The 23,245-nt window shown below is 48.2% G+C and overlaps 1 protein-coding gene across 1 annotated transcript in view; it reads left to right on the plus strand.

The window, feature by feature from the left end:
• The window catches only part of CSMD1 (CUB and Sushi multiple domains 1), a 1,691,213-nt gene that overhangs the window by 1,632,865 nt on the left and 35,103 nt on the right, over nt 1-23,245 (plus strand). The window contains exons 56-59 of the mRNA XM_064477604.1: nt 5,156-5,350; nt 10,926-11,099; nt 17,527-17,700; nt 18,368-18,541. Of these exons, the coding sequence (XP_064333674.1) occupies nt 5,156-5,350; nt 10,926-11,099; nt 17,527-17,700; nt 18,368-18,541 (717 nt within the window). The remainder of the gene's footprint in view (nt 1-5,155; nt 5,351-10,925; nt 11,100-17,526; nt 17,701-18,367; nt 18,542-23,245) is intronic.

Consider the following 23,245-nt stretch of genomic DNA (forward strand, 5'->3'; position numbering starts at 1 on the left):
CGGTGGGCACCGCACTGGCGCAGCTCGTGCAAGGCTGGCCTTGGACCCCTACTCTCCTCCAGGCTGGCCTCCCAGAGTTCTACAACAAGTGGCCCATTTTACTTTCCTGAGGTGTGCGACTGTGCTGTCCCCTCACCTAGATGCGAACCGGGGCTGGGATGGGTGCGCGAGTCGGCCGGGGTCGCGGGCGCAGCAGCACCAGTCGGGGTTTGGTTCCAGGAAGCCCAGGGAGAGGGGCCTGTTCCTAACCTCCTGCCCTCCTGCTGTTCTGTCTCTTGGAATTGATTTTGCTCATGATTTTTAAGTCTTATGTGTAACTGAGAACAGAGACAGAAGAAAGGTGCCCCTTTAACCTAGCAGGTAATCCTTTCTGAAAAGTTTTAAATAACTGAGGGGAGGTGGGGGAGGCACCTTCTGTTAGAGGACTGTAACAGAACCAGGTGGTTTCAAGGACGTTGTAAATTTATGACTAAAATTTTCTGGGAACATCAGGAGAAGCCTCTGGCAGTTCAAGGGCAAATGTTACATCAATTAAGAGAACCACTCTGCTCTCGCCTAAAGCACCCTATCACAGCCCATCAGCTGGCTTAATTTGTACACTCGCTTGATTTTTTTCTGTGTTAAATGCACATCTAGATTTAAGGCTGCTTTAAAGTCATAATGAAAAAATTAAATAACAAAACTGCTTCTTACATACGTATGAGGTTCCCAGACTAAGAAGGTTATGGTACGTTCTGTTGAGTGATTATTAAATGTGAAAAAGTCAATTTGCATTTAAGGACTTGAGTGCTGCTTGTTCAGTAACACAGGGAGATAAACATGACTTCTGCAGGGACCTGGAAGTTTCTAAGTGTCCTCTCACACTTCCAAATGTTTTCCCCATTGCTTATTAGACTTTACAAAAGGAAGAAGTGGACATTTTACTGTAATTCCTTGGTGTTCAAAGGCTGGAAAATCTGCTTAACTCTTTCAGGGGAAGGTGTGATTTTCACTTAGTTTAAATTAAGGAAAGTGGGCAGAGTAAGCAGAAAACTTTACGTCTTAGTCAGAAAATTTGGTTACTATTAAATTCTGAAATGTGTATTTCCCCAAGGCCAATTCCTTTGTTGGTGTGACATGATTTTTAAGTTTCTTTACCAACCGAATAATATGTAGATCAGCACAGAATCTCAAGAGATAAGAAACACTTCAGCTTTGATAAATAGTAAGTGTAAATGGTAAATAAAATTAGTTCATTTCACCCTTGGGTTTACTAAAATAAAGACTGTAATAAGTAACTGTGTCTCAGGCCGCATACGCCCCACAGTCATACAAGTCTCCAAGGCAGATGTTTGAGGCTCATTTCTTTCCGTCTTAACTGTTTACTGAGGCTGGGTCTGGGTCACTGAAGGTGTGATTCATGCTGCTGCACATAAAGCGAGGGAGAGCCGTTGGTGTGGGTGTGCGGGGTTTACTTGCTGGACAGGGTGATGAGCAGCTGTGTGTTACATCCTCTGCCTTCAGGGGAGAGTGATGCCAAGAAGATCACCTTCTGACAGCAAACAGAGTCCGTGTCGTAATCCCGGTACGTAGGGACTTGTCCCTTTTTCAGTTGAGGCTGTTAGGCATGGAAGCGAGTTTGTCACTAATAACTGATTAAGGACCTACTGTGTGCCAGGCACTGTGAGCGCTCTAAGTGCCGTGTGTGTGCACATTTCAGGGGGGACGGAGCAAGGCAAAGTCGTACCACGTAGCTTTACAGACCTGTAAGTACTCCAGCCGCAGGGTGGCTGCGACTCCATGCAAATCATGTTTACACACGGGCCTTCACGTCGCACCCTGGAGGTTTGCGCCCCCCCCCCGCCCCCGCTCCTATTCTGAGTCGCTCATGGCTAAACGTGCAGTCAAGCTCTGAGGTAAAAACAAACATTTAAGAAGAATGTTTATCCCAGACTCCTAATTTATCCTCCTAATTTGCGATTATTATTAACTCCTAATTTAGGACTAACAAACACACACTACTATGTATACAATATATAAACAACAAGGGCACACTGCACAGGGGGCCTCAGCCAGCACCTCGTGGTGACGCACAGTGGAGCAGAATCCGGAAAAGAGGGTATTCAGATGTACGCGTGTAACCGGATCACTATGCTGTGCCCCTGCAAGTAACACAGTGTTGTAAATCAAATATACTTCAATAATAACAACTTTTTAAAGTTCTAAAACATATTTAAAATAATAGAAAGAATGTTTACCCTTAAAAATTCCATGATCTCAACCCAGCCTTTGTGGAAAGGGGCCTCCTCCTGGGGCGATGCTGAAACCAGGTGGTGTGACGTGCAGGGAGGTCAGCGGGGTGCCCCGGGCCCCGCTCTGTCCCCTGGCTTCCTGAGCCAAAGCAGCTTGTTCCTCTGCTTCTCACGCACCGAACCGAGGCCAGCTTCTCCTTCCCCAGCCAGTGAGTGCAGACTGTTAACGGCATCCCAGAAGCTGTGCTGGGTTGTGAATACAAGTAGTTATGAGGCTGGTTGAATCATTTTACTCCGATGGCATCTGATCATAATTTTACACATCTAATTAAATGTGCTTGAACTATACTTGGTCATAAAAAGCGCTTATCCACATTGAGCGCAACAGGGGAGAATCTGTGTTCAAAACAAAAGACAGTTGCCTCCCTGCATCTCGGGCTGATCAGAACATCACAGAAGATTTACGTTAAGTTTCCGTAATTTAGGAGAGGGAAGGCTAAAGAGATTTTTTTTTTTAAACGTTAGCAACATTGTCAGTGTATGAGTATCTTAAACAAAACAGTTGTGAGCCTGCGTGGTTTCCACGAGCAGAATGACTAATCAATCAGAATCACTTGCAGTACAACGAAAAGCCAGTATCGCTCAAGTGAAATGTGAAGTACTTTGCGTTGTCTCTGAAACCTTCACAAAATACAGAGACTGCGTCTTTCCTCCACAGAAACGTTGCCGTCTGTGCTTTCCACTGGTCTGATGTGAGAAGTGTTACTCAGGGACGTTTAATACCATACTGCGTCAACCAGTCAGGCCCGTCACCCTTCGTGCTGCTGACCCTGTCACTTGGGAACGGTCATTACTCATCTTCTCCTGAGTTTTTTGAAATAGGAGAAAATTATTCCATAAGAGTTGGGTTTTTTTTTTTATTTTAAAGTGATAGAAGAGAATCTATATTTTTGTACGAAAAAGGAGGGACTGTAAACTGCAGCTGGAGCATTTTCCATCGAGCCAACTAAACCTGCTTAATGTCGATGAACTTGAATTGACAACTGATTCACTTATAATGCCGGAGATGCTGACTTATAACACTTACATAAACAAAGTGCTTTCTTCCGTGACGTTTTCCAGAAGGACCAACATTTTAAAACGTTCTTTTGAAAGTGTCATTGTGCGTACATGACATTTGTATGTTGGCGAGTCCGGGTCCTCACTGACTTATCTGAAAACCACATCTGGTGTCACTCACTTCAGTCCTTCATGGAAGGAGTTTCCTTGTGTTGTTTCCAGTGACAGCGTGGGACCCGGGTGGGGTCCTAGCTGGTGGGGTAGCCTAAGTGTACTCGCCGGGCCACGAAATGCGAATAATTCCAGCACCCTCGTCTGCCGCCCGGTGTTGTACTTGTTCTCCAGAAAAACTGAGAAGACGTCGTGTTCACAGTATAAGAGCTGAGAACCTGGCAGGGAGACAGAGACGCGAGCAAACAGTTAAACCCGAGTCAGAGACTCACGAAGCAGACCATCTTCGTGAAGAAGGGGTAGCCGCGCAGAATTTGGAAACCACTGCTGTGGCTGGTGTTAGCACAAAGAAGACTTCAGATTCCACTGTGTGAGCCAGCACTTGGCAGGCACTGGGTTTACGGAAGATCGCTCAGCCGTTAAGAACGATCCAGTCAGTTCTAGAAGCACCGTTTTGGTGAAATGAAATGGATTTTATTTGGAACGTGCAGTGGGATTGGTATTGAGCTATGGATTTACAAGGTGACAGGCACTGAGACTTTCAGACGAGGCAACCACGCCTGGAACCCTGAAGGTATTCTAGCTAGATAAGTACACACTTCCGTCACTAGGTGAACATTTGAGCGCCTGCGCAAGTTTTGGATAATTGTTTTATCCAAAAAAATTCTTAGGAGGACCAGATCTAATTGCTTTTAAATTAACAAATTATTCTCACGTTTTAAACCTTGTTGATATTATGGTAATAATACAAAAAAGGCCTATTTTTTTCTGTTTATTTGCCCACAGTGCTGGTAAATTACTGAGAGAAGATTAAATGGGATTTTTGTAATATTTTGGGTATGTCTGATTCAATTATAATGAACTTGTATGGAATTTAAAAGTAAAATATGTTTATTAATATTATTCTGAAAAAAGACTGGTTTCTCTAGCTAATTCTTTCAAGTTCAGTAAATTAACTAATCAGGTCCACTTTGTGGGTGATTGACCAGAAGGTTATTAACTCCTCCAGCTTCATATTTAGGGATATGAGTTCTGGTTCCTCACTTTGTGAAATTAATTTTCAATATTATTTTACTGTTCAGTATAATTTATTTTCAGCATATTCACAAGCCCCTTGACCCACCCCAGGGACCCTATGCTGCTGCGGAGTCTCTGCTGTGGCTGCAGTTGGCACCACTGCTCCTTGCCAAGTAGCTGCTCTGAGTCCAGTCCTTTTCCTAAGTGCATGGATAGACTGTCTTCTTCAAGACTCATTAAACCTTTTTCTCGGCAGCGTTAGTGAGGTGTGCATGTGGAGTTTGTGTGCTGATAAATCCAGGCGTGTGCAGAGCACGTTATGTAGGTGTGCTTCGGTAGGAGGAAGGGAGTGAGGGCATCTGGTCTTCTGAAAGTTTGGTCTAAACTGATTTTCAATGACTCAAAACTGGTTTTCAGTGACCCAGTTACTATTTCAAGTTTCTGGAAGGATATTGCGAGATTCCCAGTGTTCTTGCGGTGAGGCCGTGGAGTGCATTTTACCTACAGGATCGTTCTGGTGTGACTGCCTGGGTACTAGGGAACTCCTGAAAGGGTCGGTAATGGTGTCTGTTTTGCACAGCGAGCTCAGTTTCGTCCAGAAGGTCCTTGCCCTGAAAAGCAGGCCTGGTCTGGTCCCTCCCGAGCAAATTGATGACATTACGTGTGTTTCTCTTCAGCGGTCACCTGCCCCAGCATCGAAGCCCAGCTCTCGGACCACGTCACCTGGAGGCTGGCGTCAGGAGCCCTGAATGAGTTCGGAGCCCAGGTGGTGCTGAGCTGCAGCCCTGGGTACTACCTGGAGGGCCGGAGGCTGGCGCAGTGCCACGCCAACGGGACGTGGAGCGTCGGGGAGGAGAGGCCCAGGTGCAGAGGTGAGTGGCAGGTGCCCCCGACCTCGCGGCACCCTAGGTCACTGCCGGCAGCGGCCTTTTAAGGAACTATAATCCTGCAGGTGAGCAATAGAACCAAACGGCATTTCTTTTCATTATAGTGATGAAGGTGTATTTTTATCCGGCGTACTTAAATATAAGACTGCTGCAGTAAGTGTTAGATGCTGCCTTCCTTGTGAGTGATCACATTTTACAAACACCGAAATCTTAGAATGCTCCAGTATTTCAAATCAGCTCAAATACAAATCCAGGTCTATGTTTAAAAGCTCAGCCTTATTCCACACCCCAACTATTCAAACCTTCTAATTAGGATCTTGGGAAATTGTGTATTTATGTTAAGGATACTGTGTTCTCAAATAATGGCTGTCTTGGAAAGGGAGATTATTATTCTCATAGGTACAAGATAAGCAGTTAAGCCTCTGAGTGGGTTTCATAATAAATATGAATAAATAGAAAAATAAAACAATATTAGTATTGTTCAGAGCACTGTTTGATTCAGACATATTTAATATACCATCTGTAGTGGATTGTTCACAGGAAATTATCATGCACAAAAACAAGCACTTAGATCAGTGTCAAATTTATAAAATACACAGCTTGGTAAGAATCAACCAGAATTAAAATGGAAAAAAGGACAAAGGAAAGAATGCTTTGCTGTCTGTGATAATCATTCTCATTCAACTTTTAATGGAACAGATGGTAATTAAGCTCACACTGAAGCGTTTCCCACGATCACAAAGGTGAATCAGGAAGGGTCTGGACGTCCAGGAGCCCACAGCCCAGGGGGACAGCACCCCGACGCCCCTGGACAGCCCTGCCTCCCCCTTATTTACCTTATTTACTCACGGTTCCCAAATTATTCTCAAAAGTGTCCTCACTGAATTTGCACTGTGTCTGTGTTAGGCGTCTGAACTAGTGACCCCCTCCCACATCCGTGCCGGGCGTCCTCACAGGCACCCGCAGGAAGCTCAGGTGTGATTTGCAGACTCAGTCCTGAAGGTCAGAGGCAGAGTGGAGGAGAGAGGATCAGGAACTTCTGCCTTTTGCCATTTCAGACTTTAGCAGCCAGCATCCTTTTTGTCAGTTTCAAACAGGAATCAGATCTTAAAAACAGGCATTCGCTGACCTCGAGGGGTCAGGAGTTCACGTGTACTCCATGGGTACACCAGTATCCCTGTAGTTTTTCATCCTGTTTGTCCAGCGACCCCCAGGGGAGGACAGCTCTGGATGGGTGTCTGCTGTGCCACAGACTTTGGTACCCAGGTCCCCCCAGTGGCCGTCCCAGGATAACTGACACCTGCAGGGAGAGCATTCTTTGTAAAAGAGTGTTTGAAAAACCAGGCTCCCTGATTCTCGAACCAGCCCATTAGCAGCCAAGTCCCACCCTCATTTGTGAAAAGGATGCAGCGTTGGGCTTTTCCCCACCACGAGCTGTACCTCCACCTCCATCTTGCTGGTATCAGAGACCAAAATCTGCGGCCAGGGGTTTGCATTGTGTTCTCCATGTGACCTGTGTGGTAAGGAGAGTGACACAGAGTCGATGGTTACTTTTGTGACCAAGCATTTTCCTGTTTTTTCCTTAACCCCTCAAAGACCTGATATTTTCAGTTAATTTACCTGTCCTGATGTTTATCTTGCACTAACAAAAGAGCTTATCAAAGGGGCTTCTCTCTTTTTAGAAACATTGATGTGTCACATTAGATGCAAACATCTTTCTAAAATTTTTACCTTATTATGAACTAATGCCAAGAATTATTTTAATGTATTTATATTAACCTAAATTAAAATGGAGAAAAATTTTCATGTGTCTTCACTTATTTAAAATAGCAATAAGACAATTATATCTTTCCATAAATAATGTTTTTATAGATAAAAATGACACATTTTCAGCTAGAACTGAAATGAGTAAGAATAGTGTCATGTTTTAAGATTTTATAAATCCCCTTAATGCTTGGCTTAATAAAAGGGAGCTGGATTCTCATATCAATTTCTGCACTAACTTTTTTAAAGTATGTTGTTTGGGTGAAAGAAAATTAGACTATGATGTAGTCAGAAAAAGGAGAAGACTGCAGATCCCTGAAAGGATACTGGGAGCTCGCTGGAGTTCTTAGGTCACAGCTGGGGAACACAAAGCACGAAGGTTTGTGGTACCTAAGACACACTTTCACATGCGTAATAGACAAAGTAAGGGAGGAATGCATTCAAATTTTCATCTAAAATTTTTTTCTCTGCCATTTATTTTTGTGGTTACTAGTACACTTATGTATATTTCAAAACCAGCTTTAGTTCAATATTTAATATTATTACTTTTATTTCCTTAGGACAAATAGTTACTCAGTATGGTAACCCCCTACTTTCTCAAAACTCAGTTAATAATACAAATAATTTAAAAAACAGCCAATTTAATGTTGAAAATTACTAAAGATCTTTAGTTTTACCCCCAAAAAACAGAGTGAAAAAAATTCGAGCCTTAAAATATGTACAAACTTATCTGAGTTCTACAAAAAAACCCTGTATTAGTTCATTCCTGCTATAATATGTTATTTCATTTTACACTTAAAGCACATTTAAATTTCATTTTTCTCTCATGAAGCCTGCCTTGCCGACACACACAGGAAAACACCGTGTGGGTCCCATGATAGTGCACTTCGCTGCTCGCTGAGCGTGTGGTAGACCCCAGGAAGTCCACACGCTCTTTAATTTTTAATAAAATGGCACATTTTTGTAAGCCTGCTTTGCCCCTCTGCGGCAGCTTTCTCCCAGAATAAGCACCCAGTCTACGTTTGACTGGGACTGAACCGACAAAGCTTCTCTCTCGTGGTTTGGACGTTGTCCCTTTGAGTGAGGGCTTCGTTTTGCCTTGGTCCAGGCGTCTTGGCTCATCGCTGGGCCTGCTAATCCAGCTCCAGACTCGTCTGCACGGCCCGCCGCGCCGTCCGCCGCGCCCCTGCCGGTCCGCCGGGCCCTTCCCGCGAGGACGTGCCCAGGGGCCTCCTCTTGCCCTTTATTTTATTCCGGACTTAAATGCCGACTTCACAGGTTTGAGAAATACGTCACAATAGGATTTCTTTTTCGAAGTAGAGGATTTCAACATGAATATGATGGCAGAATTGAAGGAACGGGGAAAGAGCCCCTTCTGCAGGGCAGGGCGGTGGCCGGACGCCGCCGCGAGGTGAGGAGACACCGCAGCGCCAGCAGCAGAGCCGGCCGCCCCGCGCCGTCAGCCGGGCGTCCTCCGTCCAGGACGCGCGTCCTCGTGCAGGACGCCCTCAGGGTTCAGAGGAGACGCTAGACTGCGTGTGTGGAAGCATCTTGAATGGACGGGGAGACACCAGACTTAACGGGCTCGTTCTGGAAAACTTGAGGCGAGAAGAGAACACGGAAATAGAGCTTCCCCTAGGATGTCTGACAGGAGATTTTGCTTTGGTTTTTAGTGGTGAGGGGCGCTCCCTTTTAATTAGGGGGCTTTTCCGGGTTGGTGCTGCTAAGTCACTAATGCGTCATTACGGTGTTGGGTTTACCGCTAATCAAATCTCTGCATCTGAGACCCCACTGCCCAGCTGCTGAGCAGCTAACGTTTTGCTCCACTGGCTCTTCTTTGTAGTCTAGTGAGCCTTGCTAGGGGACAAGCCTGAGCAATTTTGTCACCGGGATATTTTCAACAGGGGCTAAAAGAGCAGAACAGATGCCCGCAAAAACGAGCCCGCTTCCCGCTCGTCTGCCATTAGAGGCGCGTCAGGACCTCCCTGCTACCTGACACACTTTTGACTAAAGCCGGGGTTTCAAAACATGGTCCATTATCCTCAGTGGCTATAAATGGATCTTTAAATATCATAGCTCAAGGTGAAGTTTATAGTATGTTTGAGAAAAGGCTTAATGAAAAGTTCATAACTAATTATAAAAAACCTAAATCCGACTCAAGTCCAGTGACATTTGGTAGAGCAAACAAGTTAGCAATATCACTAATGCATAAGAAATGGCCCTGTAAAAGTTCAGAAAGCTCGGAAACTAAGAAATCGTGGCAGCTCCCTCAACAGTAAGCAAGTTCTGATCATGACATACTCTGAGCTGAACTTTCCAAATCCCTGGTGAGCGGCGCCCCCTAGGACACACATCGCTTGGCTGTGGGCTGTGTCTGTCTGCCTGTCTAAAAGGGAGCCCGGATTATGCATCTTGGGGTGAAATCAGCTTAATTCAAAAGGCTGGTCTAAATGGTAAATTTTTCTTCACTTGAATGATCCACACAGGTTTTCAGACTTTGGATTCATGCCCACGAGTTGGTCCTGAGACAGACTTCACTGAGAGGTAACCCTGACCCGGCCCTGGTCGGTGCAAGGCACTGTTTAAGTGTTTACACGTGTCCTGTCTTGGAAGCCAGTGCACAACCCTGTTCGGCACCTGCTGGTATTACCTTTAGGAGACGAACCATGAGGGCTCAGAGACACAGAAATGGGCCAGCATCACCGAGATGGTAACTGGCAAGCCCAGCGGAGCCCGGGCGGCCTGCAGCCCGAGCCTGCGCTCCTGATCGCTCCTTTTGCTGCCTCTTACCAGTTTCCGTTAATAAGGACTCAGTCATCTCTGGCTACGTGGTGGCTTTGTCCTAAGCCCTTTGCACATAAAAACTCACTCAGTGCGGCAGGATCCTTGCCACTGCTCTCAGAAGAGCTCTTCAGACATGTCCGTCTCACCTGTTGGAGCACATCTCAGCCTCTGAAGAGCAGCTGGCCTTGGTGACTTCGCCGTCTCTTCCTCCCTGAGAGTCCACTGATTTTCTTGTGCTGAAACGCTTGTGGGTTGGGAGCGGACAGGGAGTCAGGTGGTGCGATCCGTGTCTGTAATGAAGGCGACGACGTCATGTCTCCTCAACTGGAGTGATCCTGGGGGAGAAGTGAACGCTGCCGGCGGTGACGCTGGGACACACGTGCCAGCTGCGTCCACGTGGCTGTCCCCCTGCTGCCTCTGAGCGTCTACACTGTGTGCTCTTTAATTTTCAGAAAGGCTCCACATGTCTGTATAGTCAACATTTGTATGGAGCCCACAACCCCGACAATTCACGCAAGGAAATGAAAGAAGAAGTGATTTCCGTCCTTCTGCTGTAGTGGTGCAGTTTGAGTTCCACACTGTGTACCAGCTGATTGGTTTGGGGAGCAAACATCCAAAGTTCTTAATTCCAACCTGGCAGATGTAGGTGTCCAGTAACGATTAATGTGACTCTTGTGATTGACGGAGAAAAGTGGACAGACAGCCAACGCCTCTGATTGATTTGCTTGCATGTATGTTTGTATTTATTCAAGAAAAGTTTAGCTATCTGTGAAGATGCAAAAAATAGCAATGGCTAATTGAAGAAGTTTATAATATTTTGGATTCCACTCTAAACTTTCAAGTTTTCATTTCAAGGATATAAGAGAAAAAAAATTTAGCTTCCCAGGTGGTGGATCTGTCTCCCCCTAAGCCGACGCCCCCTACCCTGTGGGCTTAAGATTCAGTCGTTTGTGAACAAAAGGGTCGTCTGCAGACCTGAAATAATGTGCTTTTTTTTTTCTTCTCCTTCTAGTGATCTCATGTGGGAGCCTGTCCTTCCCCCCAAATGGTAACAAGATTGGGACACTGACAGTGTACGGAGCCACAGCCATATTTACGTGTAACACGGGCTACACCCTCGTGGGTTCTCACGTCAGAGAATGCTTAGCCAACGGGCTCTGGAGCGGCACAGAAACTCACTGTCTGGGTAAATCGATCTATCATCGGGCACTGGTTTAATTCAAATAAACCTTAAAAATAGAGGGTGGTTGGGCAAAGCATGACACTTCTTGCTATAAATGCTCTGACAGAGTGTCACGAAATCCTACGTGGGCTTTTAGTGCCCCACTTCGCAATATGACTTCTTTAAAGTCTGAGCAACGAATGCAGGTCACGTATCACCGTCAGTAACATAAAGGCCATCTGAGAGTGCTGGGATGTCACTGCACTTAAATGCCATCATGATTTTAGGGCACACACACATACATTTCAAAATTATTATGCATTTTGTTATCTTTTTAAAGTTTTTTAAATGATGGCAACAACTTAATGTGACACCCATGGCAGTCAGAATTTTTTAAAATTCAAACTGTGCCTAATAACTTGGTCTTCTTTTTCCTGAGGATTAACATTTTTCTGCATGAGAATTTTTAAAAATCAGGTTGAAAAATTTTCCATTGAAAAATCTTGTGAATAAATGTGTGAAAATTATTGAATAAGCAGCTTAAAGTGCAACGATTTCTGAGGCTCCTTTAAGGCCTCCAAGTGCTTTGTAAGTGTGCCGGCCGCCTTCAGTCCTGCAGAACCTTCTCTGCGACCTCAGCAACTCTGCAGTCGCTCAAACGCAGTGGGAGCTGGAGAGCTCAGGCTTCTGAACCTCTGAGCAAGGCTCACTTCGTGAACTAAGTCAGGACCAGTACGTTTTAAACAGTAAACTCTCTTCTTTTCCCTGGAGAGAGTTTGAAGAAATACTCCGGAGACTTTGAAGGAAGGATGAACCTAAAGTAGGTTAGTCGTCCCCGAGAAAAGCAACCAGCCGAGGAAGGAAGTCCCCACGCTTCCCTGTGGGACGGCTTCCTTCACAGTGTTGACCCAGGACCCAGACCGCGGCTGCCTGAGTGCTGTGTGTGTGTATTCGTGTTGAGTGCAGTCACTTTTGTTTTCAGCCGACTGTGAAATTTCTCCGGAATATGTGGTGCTTCATGAAAGTCACGCTTCGGAGATTCCCTGTGCTTTCGTGAGGGTTCTTACGGAACTGGCCGTGGAGCAGTGCTCCCCGCGATGTAGACGTGGCTGGGGACAGCTTTTCTGTCAGCTGCAGTGGCGCTTGGAGCCGCAGCAGGGGAGCGGGTGACCTAAGGAAGCTGCATGTCTGCCATGCACTGTGAGACGGAAAGTAGTAACTTGCACTTGGTCAGTGCCTTCCTGCTTACGAGCACCTTGTCTAATCGGCCCTTCCGGGGACTGCGGGTGCAGGGAGGGCGGTGGTCGCCTCAGGGAGCTGCAGTTTACGTGCCTGTTAGATCCCTGGGCTGGCTTGGGGCTTACTGATTGCGATCAGCCATTCCCTGCTTTGTGGCGTTCCTCTGACTGACGTTTGGACTCCAAGGGGAAGAGATGAGATGCGTGTGGAGCGGCCAGCTGGACGGAGATGCTGGCAGGCGTGGGGTGCAATGTGGCTCAGGAGCCTTGGGAGGAGGGAACACTCAGAAGGGCTTTACACAGAAAACCAGGTCAAATAAAATGTCCAGATCACAACACAGGAAACATCAGTGTTGTGGGACTTGGAGACGGTGCGTAAGGAATAGTGTAATTGGAGGAGGCACAAAGCACTTAAAAGGAAAAAAAACACAATTAGAAAAGGGCTAGAAATGGTGCAGAGTCACATGTCTATAAATCAATGAGTGCAGAATGGGTAATAAATTAAGTTAAAGATTTTGAAAGTTTGTAAGCACGGTCTCACACCTACCACTGAGACCTGAAGGGTTAAAATCCCTACTACACGTCACGGCAATGAAGGGGATCTCTTCCTGGAAAACAGATCGCTGATGGATTGCTGTGGTTAACATAGTGTACCCGAGCAAGAATGTGTCCACAGGACGGGGAAGGCGGTGCGAGGCACAGCGGGCAACATGGGGAGGCGACAGAGGTCAGGCCAGCGCTAGAAGAGGTTACGAGACGCCCAGCAGACAGCGGGTTGGAGGCTGCAGTCCTGCTCCAGGCGCAGGTGTCTGACAGAGGAGATGTTGGCTCCCTCCACATCCCAGGCATTAACTAGACGCCCTATTTTGGACACAGTAATTTGAATGGTGCTGTTAACCGATGACTAAAAATTAGTTTTATCGCGTTGAACTCACATGGAAGCACATTGTAAGTGCTTAGTACTCGTATTTACAGATAAGAAATAAAAACAAATTAGAGCTTAGGAATCTGCACAACTCTGCAAAACCAGTCACACCTATCAAAAACGGCTTTTAAACACAGGTGATTTGACCACAGGACACAGGCTTCTGAACGTCAGGGCATGTAAGGAGCGGTTATTTCCAGTGATTTCCAAGAGGGCAGAGTCTGCCAGGTTCCTTCCTGACCATCGCAGCAGAACTGGCCCAGCTGGGAGCGGACATGCCCCAGTGCAAGTGCGACGTTAACGGCGGGAGAGCGGGACTCAAGGAGATGGAGGCTGATCTTTGTCTGACGTTTGCGAGCTGAGACGATGCTGCACTTGAGGTCCCTCGTCTGAATCCTAAACTGGGAGCTTTGCAAGGCGGGCTGGGCAGCCCTGTGTGCAGCGGTCACCATAGCCTTGCGGTGGGCACAGCCACGCGTGCGTGCAGCCGAGCGCGTTTTCACAGACGGTCGCCCCAGCCTGAGAGTCAGCGCTAGCACCCCTGCCTTGCCGCCGGGGCCCCGGGGCGCTGGGAGCTGCCCGGACGCGTTCTCACGGACCGTCCGTGCTGTGCAACGCGACACGGCCCCCCACGCCGGAGGATGACACGGGAAGGCTGACCCCACGTCTGCTCCGCAGGCGGCCTGTAATCCCTCAGGGAGGTGTGTGGACCCGCGTGCCCCCGTCGTTTCCCTCTGTTTATCTTCCCCGTGGTAGTCTGCACTGAGCCCGACAGAGAGCACACAGACTAACGAGGCTGTGCCCTGTGGCCCGGGCCTCCTGCTGGAGACCCTGTGCTAATCTTTCAACACCGTTTACATCGTCTGGACTTTCTGAGCACATGACGCTGCGTCCTCTCAGCGCGTCGCGCCTTTATCTGCAGTGCTGGCAATGGCAGTGACATGGAGAGGTTTCCCACTGAAGAGCAGTATCTCTTTTTATGAAATGATTTTGCTATAATAGGAGACACGTTTGCATTTGCTGCTTTATAACGGCCTTGGAGAAGATGAATTCTTTTGTAAATATAATATCATGGGGTGACAGCTGTATGGCCAAAATCGCTGGATGACATGATTCAAAACAGTATTGTTAGGCTGTGTTTTTTTTATAGTAGTTAGAGAATAAAACTGGGAAGTATTCAGATGCCTTGTGTTTTATGAGAGGTCCGTGTAAAAACCTTAATAAAACAGCTGATTATGGCAGCACTAATATTGCAGTCAAAAGATGATGTTCGAGCAGAGAGACCAACCTCCCCGTCCCCCCGCCCTGGTCTGTGCTGTACAGTTTGCAGGGACCATGCAGGCTCTGTGACAGCAGGGAAGGGCGTGTGCTTGGAACACTCCTTGCTAATCCCCACCTTTCACACCTGTTCCCTCGGTGGCTGGAGGGTCACGTCGCCGTGTTGTCCCCCCACAAGTGCTCCTGTCTGTGTTTCCGAATACTATCCAGTGAGATTCATTCAAGTCCTCAGGAGATGTTGCACACATTGGAAAAGTTAATAGGAAGTGGTTCGTTTTTTTTCTTTTTTAAGAATTACAATCAAATGAATAAATAAGATAAAAAGCAAGTATCTTTAATTTAAAAGTTGAGATTAATGAATGGCAGGAGAAAGGTCTACACAAAGTGCTTCCAGAACCCGGGCAGGGAGTGAGAGTCTGAAAGGGGAGGTGGCATGGAGGAAATCACTTTGATGAGGACAGAGTCCAGCATGCAGAAGGGAACTAGGGTCACCCCAGACACAGGAGCCACAGAAACACCGCTGTGGAAACGCCCAGCTGTGCGGCAGGTGGTCCTGATGCTGCAGGAAGCGTGAGTCCCCGAACAAAGCGGGTCCTGGGCTCCCGCTCCTGGTGGTCACAGGACAACGCGGGTCTGCGCGATGGCAGCTGCAGAACCCCCGCCCTTTTAGGGGCCCCTCCTCTAGATCAGGCGGGGCCGAATGCTGGTGCACTGCCTGTGGCACTGCCCTTAGGAACCAGTCTCAGAGCGGAGGCCAATAGGTAAGAAAATGATATTTCTATCTGCTGGTTTCCAAACAAAGAACCCTAGCAGTGCGGGCGTCGCACACGGGTGGTCCTGGGGAGAGTGTCTCTTGCAGGGAAAGTGAAAATGGGCGACTTCCAGTTCAGTGTTAACGGGCAGTGATCCCTTTAGGGCGTGTGGAAGGCTGCCTTCACGGGGCGGGCTTGGATTGAGGAACGCGACCGTGCCCAGGCCGACCAGACAGTGAGAGAAATTTCATGCAGAGGGCAGTGTACGCAAAACAGCAGCGGTCAAAGGCATGGTCCCCTGAGGGACCAGGTGAAAACAGGCAGAGGGGAGGCTTCTGAAGGCCCAGAGACTCCCCCATCAGGGTGCAAAGGACTTTTCTTTGTATCACATATGGTTTACAATAATTGCCATTGACTGATGTGTGTCAGAGACTTGACACAAACGCGTTTTGTGGCGAAGGGACGGGCCGTGGTTGGGGGTGTCACGAGCAGCGCGAAGTGCTGGCAGTGAGTCTAGGGGACTGCGCTCTCGGTGACTTCAGCCCGGCGGCTCAGCGTTGGCCCTGGGAGCTGCTCGTGGAGGAGAAACAGTCTCGTTTGCGGGTACTTGGAGGCGTTCCTTTACTATGCACAGATCTGGAGACTTAAGTACATCCATCCATGTTTAATGCTAACAAGTGTGTTCCCTGAACGAGGGGGTTCTGATCCATCTGACATTTCACGACCGTTCATTAACCCTCAAGCAAAACTTGTCAGCTGGCGTCAGAACTCACGGCCAAGTACCCCGCCTTCAGCCCCAAGCCGGTTGCCGCCGGAGTGGGCAGAATGAAAGCGCGTTTCTCATTCTCCTGCAGGCAGAACCCTTACACTGCTTATTATTTTGTTTTCAGCAATAAGCACCAACAATCACAAAGCAAATACGAAGGTGGAATAGTTGGTTTGCAGATTTTCTAAAAATGTATGAATGTATTCAATTCTAATCCCCAAACCAATATTTAGTATTTGTTCGGACACAGACTGGCACGGTGAAAAGGTGACCGGAGAATAGGGGGCTCTGGTGGGGGGACGTGAGTGTGAGACAGTGACCTTATACAGAGGGGGTCCGGTTCGCAGCTCCTGTCAGTGATGCCGCCTCCACACCGAGGGATGCGGGGCCGCTCAGCCCAGCGTGGGGCACACCTGTAACTTGGGAGGCAGGGGACCAGCGCGTCCACTGGTGGAGTGGGCTTCTGTGGGGTCAGTGCAGCTTTACTAAATGTCCAAGTCACAGAATTCGCTTCTAAAACTGCACGAGTCTGTGTAGTTGTCGGTGACTCTAATCTCCTCGCCTGAAAAAGCTTGAGCAAAGCATCCAGTCTCTGCATTTGCCGTGATTTTAGGGGAAGTGGCCGACTGACATCTGCCCCGTGTCCGTCACTCAGAGTCACCACCGACAGTCAGTTCAGCTTTGTCAGTTTGCAGACTGTGATCATTGCAGCGTCAGAAGCAAACAGTGGAACGCAGTCTGGAGAGAGAGCTAGACATTGCCAAGTCCCACCTCTGGGTGAGACTCCACCTCTAAAAAGTCACTGCACGTCACTGCGTTCTAGAAAGCACAGTGCAGACGGGACAGCAGGTGTAGGAGCCGGGGGACGGAAGCGGGTTTCCCCTAAATGCACTCTACCTGCGGGGCGCCCCTCCGCTGGGCCCGAATCCCTCCCTTGAGCCCGAGACTTCTATTTGCAACTGATTATGGGACAGTTGTCCCTAGACATCCTTTCAGACGTAACTCAAGTGTGCATTTGTTGAAGTTGAACTTTCTGATACCAGTCCTTCCTTTGGAATTCCAAAATAGGTCAGGAACCTAGTCTCTCACACTGGAAATCCTTCCAGCCTTGAACCTATTCACTTTAATCCCAAGGGATTCACTTTAATCCCCCTTTCTTTTGGCTTTTATCTGGAAATAGAATAACAGGATAAACAACATAAAATACCAACAAGAAAAAGCAGCAAAAGAAGTAAACGGAGAAATCGTAGCCGGGGAAATAATCTTCTAACAACTTCACGTTGGAAGTACTACTTACGTTACCCACAATTGTTGAGGAAAATTAGCAATTTGAAAAGAAACACTGTATCAAATAAAAACATGTATAAATGGAAAAAATTCCAGTAACGTTTCCATTCAGCAGTGTCACCCACTTGACAGTAAAGATAAGGAAATTACGAATGTGGTGCTTTTATAAAAGACAAACTCTCCACCGTTTCCCCTCCCTCCTCAGCTGGCCACTGCGGCTCCCCAGACCCCATCGTGAACGGCCACATCAGCGGCGACGGCTTCAGCTACAGGGACACCGTGGTTTATCAGTGCAGCCCTGGCTTCCGGCTCGTTGGGACTTCGGTCCGGATCTGCTTGCAAGACCACAAGTGGTCGGGACACACTCCAGTCTGCGTCCGTAAGTCAGTCCGTGAGCTACCTCAGTAGGCATCCTCAGGTCCTGACAGAGACACATTTGATCTCAGAGGAAAGGAGGGAGCATGGCGCTCCTGCTGGCTGTCTCCCATCCTCCCCAGCCCACCTCCTCCCAGCGCCGCCCCCAGCCTCTGGCCACGCTGTTTGCTCAGCAGCTCAGCCCACGTGGGTCCCGGCATGAGTGACGGCAGACACTCATTCCCCGACTCTGACTCAGCGCAGCAGCTGGGAACCAGGGCCGACCAGAGCGGGGAAAGGCTGGTCTGAGTCTGCAGGTGGCTGTGCACGGGCCCCAGGGGAGCCGCAGCCCTCGTCTTCCATGTCCTTCCGTGTTTGTGTCTTTGCTTCGTCAAGAACGTGGAGGGCCTTGTGAGCAGGCCTCCCTTAGAAGAAAGAGGCAAAACCCTATGTGACAATTGGCCCCAGACTTTATAACTTCAACGACAAGTGCTGACTGCTAGTTTTAGAAGAGATGGTAGAGATTGCAAAATTCGTTTTAATTTAAACCAATTTTTCCCCTAATAATGATCTTTATTTCCCCTAACAGAGAGAATGCTGATGTAGCTATAGGGCACTGACAGGTGTTCTCTGTGGTAAATGTACAAAGTTCAAGGGTGAAAGCTGACCATGATCCCCGGCTTCCTCCGCAGCCATCACCTGCGGCCACCCCGGGAACCCCACCCACGGCTCCACCAACGGCAGCGAGTTCAACCTGAATGACGTGGTCAACTTCACCTGCAGCACCGGCTACTCGCTGCAGGGGGTGTCCCGGGCCCAGTGTCGGAGCAACGGCCAGTGGAGCAGCCCCCTGCCCACCTGCCGAGGTAGGAAGGCTTGGGGTGGGGTGTAGAGGGCGCGTCTGCGAGCAGCACCGGGCTGGAGCCCCACCTGCAGGGCCAGGGCTCCTGCTGGCATTCTTCGTGGCAGTGTGAAAGCCTCTCTAAAACAGAGCGCAGACCTCTCCACGGCCTATGTCTTCCCCGTGGCCGGATGTTCAGTCCAGAACACCTGGCAGTCTCTCCTGCCGACCCGTCTTCCACTTGTCTTTCTGTTCATTTATTTGCTTATTTATGTCAACCACCTACAGTCAACGGCTCCCGTCCTTAAGCTTCTAGACTTACCGATGTATTTAAGGACTTCTTACTGCTTTTAAACCTCAACTATAAAAAATTCACTTTAAAAGTTGTCCCATGGCTCTGCGCTCACCCCTGAATTTTGCAGGCAGTGCTGTTGTGCAGGCTCGTGTTCGCAGATGTTTGAGCTCACGTGTTCGGGGTCACGCTTCCGTCGCTTTCCCTGAAAACATCTCTCCCACCGAAGCTGAGCTGCTTGAGTGGGGAGGTGAATTGGTTTTTTCCTTTGGTGGTAATATGACATTCAAGCCTGACACTTTTGAATGTCCCTTGCTCTGACGGTTACCACCTTCCCACTGGGCTCCCCAGGGAGCTTTCTTCAGAGGCAGCACTAGCAGATGGGAATCCAGGCCATTGTTTTAAATAGCAGTTACGTGAAATTCAGCCACCAAACTGTCACGTTCGGGCACACGTCTGTATTAGAGTGCTTGGCTTCAGCGCAAAGACAAAGTAAACCCTCTTTATTCCACTTCCCTCTAGAACAGCCTTTTCAACGTGGGAAAATCTTGCAGTGAAGAGCAGAGACCCCAGGCCCCTGTTCTCACCGTCCCCAGAAAACAGGCTAAGGGCTGTGTCTTGCTTGGAGGAGGTGGAGGTGGAGCATCTCACAGAGACGCCTGTGGCTTCTCGTTCAAAAGCTCCTGCTGGTCTCCTGACAACGCGGGGTATCTGGTCAGCCCGAACACTGCCAAGTTCAACTGAAGAATTTATATTATTATTGTAATTGCACAGGGCAGGGCCATGGAGCAGGGTGACCAGAGTTAGGGGATATCTTCGCAGAAAGCTGGCTTCTGAATGACGTCTGGCCCATTTATTAAGCACCTGCTGTGTTCAAATGCTGCGCTGCACACTGTCAATTCAGAAATGGGAAAATAACTCACCCCTGAAGTGGGCGGCTCTCCTGAGGATCAGAGAGTCTGCTGATGGGGCAGAAAGTCCCCACGGCTGCTGAGACTTTACCCCTGGACACACAGTGCATTCTGCCCAATCGAAAACTGAATACATTCAAAATAGCAAGCTTTTAATTATCAAGACTTTTTTGTTTCTGTACCTCATTTTCCTCCAACTTATGCCCAAAAAGAGAGGAAAGAAGACATTAAATGTCTGTCCTTTGTGAATGTCCATGGTGTTCCGGTGCCACGTCCTCAGGTACCCGTGACTCAGCGCAGCTGTCCTGGGATGTGTTCTGAAGTCCTCAGTGTCGATTTTGACTTTCTGACTTTCCTCCCTTCTTTTGTAAAAATGGGACTGGGCTTTTATTTTAATAGGCTTTATTTTTTAGAGCAGTTTTAGATTCATAGCAAAATTGAGTTGAAGGTACAGGGACGTCTGTGACCACCTGCCCCTAGACGTGTGCGGCCTGCCCCGCTGGCCCAGCCCCGCCGGCCCCACCGGACACCACGTTTGTTACAACCGATGAGCCCACATGGACGCCCGCCCTCGCCCAGAGTCCATGGTTTATGTCGGGTTCACTCTTGGCGTCGTCCACCCCACGGGTTTGGACACGTGTAGAATGACACGCATTTCCCATTATGATGTCACACTGAGCCATTTCTCTGTGCTCCACCTGTTCATCCCCCCTCCCCCCAGCCCCGGCCCCCCTGACCTGTCACTGTCTCCATGGTTTTGCCTTTTCCAGAAGGTCCTAGAGTTGGAGTCACACAATGTGCAGCCATTTCAGATGGGTTTCTTTCACTGAATCATATGCATTTAAGATTCTTTCATGCCTTTTAGTGGCTTAATACCTCGTTTTTTCAATCACTGAGTAATATTCCATTGTTTGGATGTTTATTTACCCACTCACCTACTGAAGGACATCTTGGTAGCTTCTTAGTTTTGGCAATTACAAATAAAACTGTGTGGGGTTTTGCGTGGACATAAGCTTTTCATTCCTCTGGGTAAATGCCAACGAGTGTGGTTTCTGGATTGTGCAGTCAGAGTGCGTTTAATTTTGTAAGAAAGCACCAAACTGTCTTCCAACGTGGCTGCGCGGTTCTGCTCTCCCACCAGCAGCGACGAGAGCCCCTGCTGCTCCGCGTCCTGCTGGCGTGTGGCGTTGCCGGTGCTCTGAATATTGGCCGTTCTAGTAGGCGTGCAGTGGTGTCTCCCTACTGCTTTAATTTGCATCTCCCTGATGACACATGGCGTGGAGCATCTTCTCATGTGCTTATTTGCCATCGGCGGTCCTCTTTGCTGAGGTGCCAGTTAAGGTCTTCAGCCCACTTCGTAGCTTCTTGGTGAGTGTAAGGGTCCGTTTTGTGTTGTGGGCAACAAGCCTTCATCGGTCATGCGCTTTGCCAGTTTTTTCTCTTAATCTGAGATTTGTCTTCTCATTCTCTTCACATTGCCTTTGGAAGGGCAGACCTTTAAAATCTGTATTTAATTTTTAAAGCTGCTACTTCAGAAATACCTGGTGAAGTGGGGGAGATGTTTGCCACGTGCCATCCTCCAGGTGCCGAGTGGGTTGGAAATCACCCTGTCACCTCCTGGGCGCCTCTGCTCGTGTTTCCTGTTATTTTCTGTTGCTTTGTTTTGCATCATTTTTCAATGAAGAGATGCAATCAGGTGCACAGAATTCACATGCATGTTATTCAACCAGGAAAAACGTGCTTTCAAAGAGGTTGGGCTCATAAGGATGGTGAACATCCAAAAAAATGGCATAAAACTCAAAAAGTTAAAGTTATCAAAAATAGCTGCTCTGTGAGCGAAACGCGCAGGAGGTCCTCCTGTGAGCCCCAGGCGGCCGCCTCCCGTCTAACGTGCCCCCGAGTAGCTGCACCGACGTCTCAGGACGGGCAGCTCGCGGCGGCGCCCTGCTGTGCACGGCTGCTTCTCCCGGTATGGCTCTCAGGGGTCACCCCTGGGGGAGTCAGTGGGGTGTGGAATCCTGGGGAGGGTCCCCGAAAACCAAGTCCCACAGTGTCTGGTCAGTTAATGATGCGAAAGAGAAGCTCCTCCCCAAACTTTGGAACAGAACTCCCAGTAACTCTGCGCTAAGCGAGGCTGACTTCCATTGATTTCTGCGTCCCCCCGCCCGGAGTCCCCTCTCCCCCAGATGCAGCCCCTCCCAGGAAGATGCCCCGGCCACACGTGCAGCATCGGTGGTGAACCAGGATGCCCCCTCCAGCACGCGCCGCGGCCCCGACCCACCGTCCTGACAGGATCAGGAAAATAGATAGATGGCTTTTTGTTAGCAGTGGTATCTTTGTGCAATAATACCTTTCTGGAATAAATAGGTTGTATGTCCTCAGGTTTCATAAGAAGGGATGAAAATGAACGCCTTCACATTTATTTTAAGAATCAGATTATGCCTACTGTTCTGGAAGCCTGTGTTTCTATGGAAGAGCTTCTCTGAGGCTTTGTCTCCTAAATTCCAGAATATTTGTCCACTGGAACTTAAAAGCTCGGTCAGTTCAAGGAGGAAGAATGAGGTGTATTGAGTCTGACAGTTTCAGGATGATTCACTTAATGTTTTCTTCCCTCATGCAATTTTTGTGTTGCCTGCAAACATCAGGAGGTTTTAATTTTTCTTTCTTATCTGCAGTTTGTAGGATTGGCAGCTTAAATTCAGAGATATTATATATGTGTGTGCTTTGCGATTACATACATGAGCATTAAGGAAGTTAAGAAAATGTGGGGTGAGGTTATAGTTACGGAGGAATAAAAAAAGAGACAAAAAATTCACTAAAGGACCCCGATGTATATAATTGCATTTATAAGCTTAGTGTATATATATATATATATATACACATATTATCAGAATTTAAAATGAAAGGAAGTATACAAACAACTGCATTTCCATGGATTTATTTAACATGACCCGTGTTTGGGTCCATGGATGAGCCCCAGCCAGAGGCATCCGGCACCGAGCGAGGGGCCCTAGGACGTGAGTGGGGACACATGCCGCAACCAGGCAGAGCGTCAGGGCTGACACCTCCTGAGGCCGCCTCAGTTCCCGGGCGAAGAGCGCCTTGCTCGGTGCAGAGCGGGGTCTGCCCTTCAGGTCTTCCAGGGCACAGGGCCAGGCACAAGGCGGTACTGAGGGTCTCCAGAACTTACTCATCTTGCAGAGCTGAATCCAGGGTCTTGTAGTAAACGCACAGCTTGACTGGAGAACATCAGTTTTCTTCTATGAACAGAGAAATGCTACCCTCCTTGTAAGTGTCTGCATGTTCAAAATAAACCAGAGCACATGAAGCGCTCAGCAAAGCACCTGGCACACAGTAGGTGCTCCGTCTCCCTCGGCCCCTCCCCAGCTCTGAAATGCACCTGCTCTCAGGAGAGTCAGGCAGTCAGCCCATGATAATGAGTTAGAATGTGTCTTCTTTATCACACCTGAATGTCTCATTACTGGTAAAATCTATTTCTTTATTTCTATCAGTTATTGACAGAAGA

This window comes from Camelus dromedarius, chromosome 22 (genome assembly GCF_036321535.1).
Source record: "Camelus dromedarius isolate mCamDro1 chromosome 22, mCamDro1.pat, whole genome shotgun sequence".
Lineage (NCBI taxonomy): Eukaryota > Metazoa > Chordata > Mammalia > Artiodactyla > Camelidae > Camelus > Camelus dromedarius.